We start from the raw sequence: 6,205 nt of genomic DNA, 5'->3' as shown, positions 1-6,205 counted from the left end.
GTGCTCGAAAAATCCAAATGTTGCTTTAAAAATACAAAAGTTTAGAATTTCTCTTTCCCTCCACCTTTCTTTCTCTTTTTTTTAATCTCTTTTTTTAAATTTGTTATTATTATTATTATTATGCTGAAATGTATGACATATTTTACATACCCTACTATGTTCCTATCAGAGGAGTATCTGGGTTGGCAGAGCCCATGCCCCCAACCCCTTAAAATGAAACTTGTTATTTAAGATTTTTTTTTAAATTTTAAATTAATAATAGTAAAATTATACTTTAACTCTATAAAATTATAAAAACTCGATTTAATCTCTTAAAAATTATAAAAATATAGACTATAAAAAATTAAAAATTCTTTCGCCCCTAAAAAATTGTTCTAGCTTCGCTTTGCATAAGGTAATGTTTTCTCAAACATGAGGACCGTAACTAAATTCTGGGATCAACTCATCGGCACCATCTCTCCAGATTATATAGATCATGTCTGCTTGAATTCATTCAATCCCTGTTGTTGTATAGCGCTATGTGCAAACAGAAACAATGTAGCAATTCAAGTAAAATTTAAGAAAGCAAAAAGTAAGAAATAAAAAAAAAGAATTGAAAGAAGAATGAACTGAAAACGATTCATTAATCATTGCAATAAACCCTAAAATTATATACATAAAACCATACAAAAGAAAAAAAAATATCACGCCAGTAACTTGCCCATGATCAACAAAAACAGAACATGATTTAACTTCGTTTACTTCGCAATTATCAATAACATGAAACAATGACTTACCAAAAGTAACCCACTTCTAATGAAAAGACACTAACACCACTAACATATGTATATATAACAAACTAAATAGAAAAGTGGAATCCCTTGTACAGAATGGATTTTAGATGATGAGTTCAGCTTGTAATTTCAAATGATAAATTCCTTAATAATATTCAAAATGGCCTGAGCTCTTTGTGTATCCACGATATCGATGTTATGGAAGCCGACAATATCGAAACGTGCATCAACTTGAACCTTTTCATCCACCAACATTTGCACGAATGCTTGCACCCTATCAAACATTGGATCCATGTCGAATGAAATCACCAAACACCGCCCTAACGAACTGACCTTACTCTTGTACACTGCATCCTGCATTGGATTACAATATCGGTGGTCACGGTCTGTTGCCTTAGGCAATGCTAACTCCCACAAGAGATCAAGTACAGGCAATGGTATCAACTGATCCGTTGCATATTTCAACTCTGATGGCAGTCTTTCTTTCCCACCAAACATTGGTTGGTTTAAAAATATACCATTAATATTTAAAGGCTTTATATCATGATCTGCAGCTTTTATAGCAGCATGAAACGCAATATTGCCACCGCTGCCACGCCCACCAAGGTAACATCTTGAGAAATCCCCGTAATCTCTTAGCCATCTTTCTCCTTGAGGGTCCAAAACCTGTTTCTTCACCCACAGGATCGTGTCAATGGCATCTTCGTACTGCGTCGGGAGCCTGTGCTCGGGGGCAAGACGATGCTCCACTGCTACAACAATGGCGGGTGTTTCACTGGCAATGGTAGAGCAAGGTTGATGAGTTGTGATATTGGAAACGCTGAATAAAGTGAAGCCACCACCGTGGAAGTAGAAAACGATGGGTAATCGTACAACAGTGTTGTCATTAGATGGCAATTTATTGGGGCGGAAAATGCGTGCCCAGACCTTTGTTTCTTCGTTGACGGTGACATCTTTAGAAACAGTGGGGATACCTGGAATTATGTCGGGGTTGGCTTCGGTGCTGGGGAAGTTGGTTAAGCGAGTGATGGTACCGTCTGGGTTGAGACGTATACTGAGGTGCTGGTATGGGTCGAATTTCGACATTGTTATGGTGAGATTTGTGGTGTAAATTCGAAGAAGATAGTTAAATTGCGATACTTGTTCGTGGCATATGACCCATTCAAAAGGCTGCCTTTGTCGCTGTTAGAAATTTGCGATAACAGAATTCCTGAAACACCTGGATTATTTGATGCTTGGAACTAATTTTTAGTCTTAAGATTAGGATTCTTTGAGGTAATCTTAGAGTTGTTGACTTTTTTTACATTCGTTGCTTTATTTCAAGCTCTTATTTTGAATACTTCCATTTGTTATTGTTGACGAAAAAGTTCAGTTTATGGGTTTGCTTGAAAAGATAATGCTTGAGCTCTATTTGGCTAATCAAGCAAGTCATCTAATCATGCCTATTTTTGGGTGGGCAAATAAGCTATAATGTGTTTGAGTAACAACTTCAATTAAAACTCTAAATCTTAAACTTAGGTTTGTACCTCAATTGATAATGTGTTTAGAAAAAGGTACTCAATTTCATTATCTTACCCGTTTTAGTACTTAATTGGAACAATAAATTTTTAGTTTTATTCCTATGCAAAAATTTAATTGATATTGATCATATTAATGTGAATGGATTGATTTCGATTATATCAATAGGTACAAAATAAATTAATTTTAAAATACAAATGTAATTATATATTTGGACTTATTAAATTATGAATTGTTATATGACTAGTATAGTATGATTTTATTGTTTAATTTATGAAATAATTTTTTTGATTTTTTATTTTGAATTTGTTTAATGATGGATTATATTTATAGAGTTTATTAAAAAAATATTCTATATAACAAAATGAATATTTTATATGTGAGATTTATTTAATCTCATTATTTGATATTTATAAATATTTTTATATACATATATCAAGTATTTTTTTAAAACCAACGATAAATTTGAAATGATATATTAAACAAATTAATACTTACACAAACTGGTACCAGCAAAAAAAAAAAATCCACCATTGTGATAGCTACTACATGTTTGGATAGCAACTCTAATTGAAATTTAAATATTCTACGCACATCACATCTGTCATTTTTTATTGGCCTTTTCCTAACCCATAAATAGGAGTATAATGCACTCGAGCGCACTCAAAACTCACTCATGTTCTCTTATATTAGCAACAATATTCATGCCAATCAATAGAAAGAAAATAATGTTAGTTATCTATAAACAATATTATATATATCTAAATAATATTTAGATAAAAACATGCCTTATAAATATAATAACATGTAAATTTAAGTTAAAAAGCAGAATAGAACATTAACCTTCAAGCATTGATATTTAATTCTTTTTATGTGTATCAATGTTTATATACTCTTTAACAATTGATGAACATAAGAATCTTTTACACAAAGGCCCGCATATATAGCACAACCATTAACTTTTTCATCAAAAACTTCCTTTCAATATTAATGTATCTTTCAAACAAGCTTTTTTAATGTCTTTCAATTAAAGACAAAACACAAAGAAGCGTTAATTGGATTAGTTGTAGCAAAATGTCCGCATCAAATGTTAAAATTTAACCATCATGCTTTCAACAACCAACTTTATGAAAGCACCATTTTTTTTTCCATTAAAGATTTGAGTTATGAATTTATTAGTTGAAGATAAAATAAACCACTTTAAGGATAAAATTTACATTCTCCCTTATTCTTAAGAAATTGGCGATAAGTCCTTTAAAAATTGATGTTATCTTTTTTGTATTCTATTTCAAACAATTGTTCATTATAATTTAATGAATAAATCTTATAGTTATTTAAGGTTAAAAAAAGTAACATAAATGTGAAAACAAACCCAATATAAATGATTTTCATGTCTAATGATAATGTCCTATAAGACAAAATTATAAGATGGAACCAAGTCTCATTTGATGCTACAACATCATTAAAATTCATATGTCTTTTGTTAAAGGGTTAACAAAATGTATTTAATGATCACTTTTTTATCTTTAAAATGTTCTTTTATAACTAAATACTTAATGCTTACGTGTTTACTTGGACTGTTACTTATATTTTTTTAACCATGAAAAGAATAGATAAATTATCATAATCCATTTTAATGTCTTAGACATAAAATAAATTATTCTATGCCTTGCCACAAAACTCTTCAACCATAAACCATTTAAAGTTGCCTCAAAATAAGAAACCAACCCAATCTTCAAGGTAGAAGTAACACTCACTCATATCATTCATTTTGGAATTCTCAAAAATAAATTGTTTCACTTTATATCACAAATTCTTATCATTGGTAGCAAGTAAAATTTACTCCCACTAACCTTTTAATCGAAGCATTGATTCATGATGTTTTCTACAAAATTAAATAATAAAAAAATGATATCATGCAATTTTAAATATCATTAGCGAGAGACTTGTTTCAATCTATATATAAATTTTTAAGCTTGCATACCAATTGTGTGAAAAATCTTTTTGGTTATTTCATATAAACTTCCTCATCAAGATTTTCATTAAGAAATGTTGTTTTCACAACAATTTGATATAGTTCCAAGCCAAAATAGGCAACTAACGCCATAATAATATGGAGATTTTCTTTCTTAGATAAAAGAGAAAAGGTTTATATTCCCTCCTTTTGAGTGAATCTTTTGGTGATAAGTCTTACTTTATATTTCTTAATATTGCATAATGAGTCCCTTTTAGTTTTAAAGATCTATTACATCCAATGGGCTTTTCACCCTTAGGCAAATCAATAATACCCTAAATGTCATTAAATTTCATAAAATTCATCATTTCTTTCCAGCATTAACCCACCAATCAAATGCTCTACAACTCGTTGCTTGTAAAAAATTTTCAACATCTTTTTTAGCTCCAATGTCATAATTAGCTTATTGTCTAGATACACAATAGAGTCACTAGGTATGGTTCATTTATTAGTCCTAGTTTATCTTCATAATGTTGTATTAACATTCTCTTGAGGAACTTGTTCTACAAATGGTTGTTTAATAGCTTCTGGTAATTGTTGGGCAGCCTGATCTACTTAACCACCATAAACAATTTGTGGAAACTTAATGATTGGTTGTCTAACACCCATTTATATTTAAGGAATATTGTGAAGACAATCAAAATTTCACTTGCAATGGGGGTTTGAACGTTACACCCCAAATTTTTTTTATAAGACATATAGTATTGTCCTAAGATAAAAAAATAGTGAAATTTCAAAAAAATTGGAAATTGAGTCAAATAAAGAATATTGTGGATGTGAGAATGTTGAAAAATGACTTAATTGCAAATTCTAAAAGAGTTGAAAGAATAAAGAGTAAATTATACCAAAAAGAGAAATATAAATTATTATTAATTATTTGGCATGAAAGAATATAGTGGAATATGTATTTTTGTGATGAAAATCACTTTTGGTTTCAAATTAGAAATATTTGAAAGTACATATATTAAATTATAAAATTTTCATTTTTAATGAGAAAATGAAAAAAGTGTAATTTTCATCACCCAATAATTCATATTAAATGTTAAGTGTGAATCTTGGAGGTAGCGATAGTGAGGGAAGCATAAGAGAAAGTTAAAATTTTAATATTTTTATTTATTTTAATATTTTAATATATTTATTTCTTTTTATTTATTATTATTTTTGAAAAAATAATTTCTTAAAAAATATTTATATATTTTTATTTATTACTTTAAATTTTTTAAAATAAGATCAAATTGAGACCATTTGTAAGTTGAGGGTTCATTTTTAAAATTATGATTAAATCAATATAATACGTAAAAATTGAGTGCTAAATTGTTATTATACTGATTTTTTTAATTACCATGTCACTCTCTTGTCAGATACTTGACGACACCTAACAAATATAAAAACAAAAAATGATGTTGCTTAATTAAGTGACTAATTTTAAATAAAAAAATCATAATTGATGACAAAAAAAAGGATAATAAAAAGTTCTCAACCCGTGTCAAATGGTAAATAAATAAAAAACTTTGACTTGTCGGAATTAAAAAAAAAATTAAAGATTCAAATTAAGCCCAACTTTTTAAAGTTTACTCGCATAAAGACTAAACTTTTAAAAATGATCATAAGAGCTTAGCTTTCATAAACATGTTTAAATGAAAGTTAAACTTTTTAAAATGATCAAAACATTTTTAAAAGTGCTAAATAGAAGTTTATGTTTTTTTTGTATGTGCAAGGTTTTATTTCAAATCATATTCTATTGGCTTTCTTTTCTTCTCAACTAATATATTATTATTATATGTTTTATTATAAACAAATCTAGCATTTACCTAAAAATTAAGTGCATAAAAACCATTCTTTGAACACTTCTCTAAAGTTCAAACCATTATTTAATCATTTATAAAGGTTTCACCCTCTC

The 6,205-nt window shown here is 28.7% G+C and overlaps 1 protein-coding gene across 1 annotated transcript; it reads right to left on the bottom strand.

The window, feature by feature from the left end:
* Positions 1-609: 609 nt before the first annotated feature.
* LOC107956441 (probable carboxylesterase 9) lies at positions 610-1,973 on the bottom strand. Its single transcript, XM_016892114.2, has one exon. The coding sequence runs from the start codon at positions 1,857-1,859 to the stop codon at positions 903-905; it is 957 nt and encodes a 318-aa protein (XP_016747603.2). The 5' UTR covers positions 1,860-1,973; the 3' UTR covers positions 610-902.
* Positions 1,974-6,205: the final 4,232 nt, after the last annotated feature.

The sequence above is a fragment of the Gossypium hirsutum genome, chromosome A07 (assembly GCF_007990345.1).
Source record: "Gossypium hirsutum isolate 1008001.06 chromosome A07, Gossypium_hirsutum_v2.1, whole genome shotgun sequence".
Taxonomy (NCBI): domain Eukaryota; kingdom Viridiplantae; phylum Streptophyta; class Magnoliopsida; order Malvales; family Malvaceae; genus Gossypium; species Gossypium hirsutum.
The sequence above is the reverse complement of the archived record's forward strand: the minus strand, read 5'-3'. Positions and strand labels throughout refer to the sequence as shown.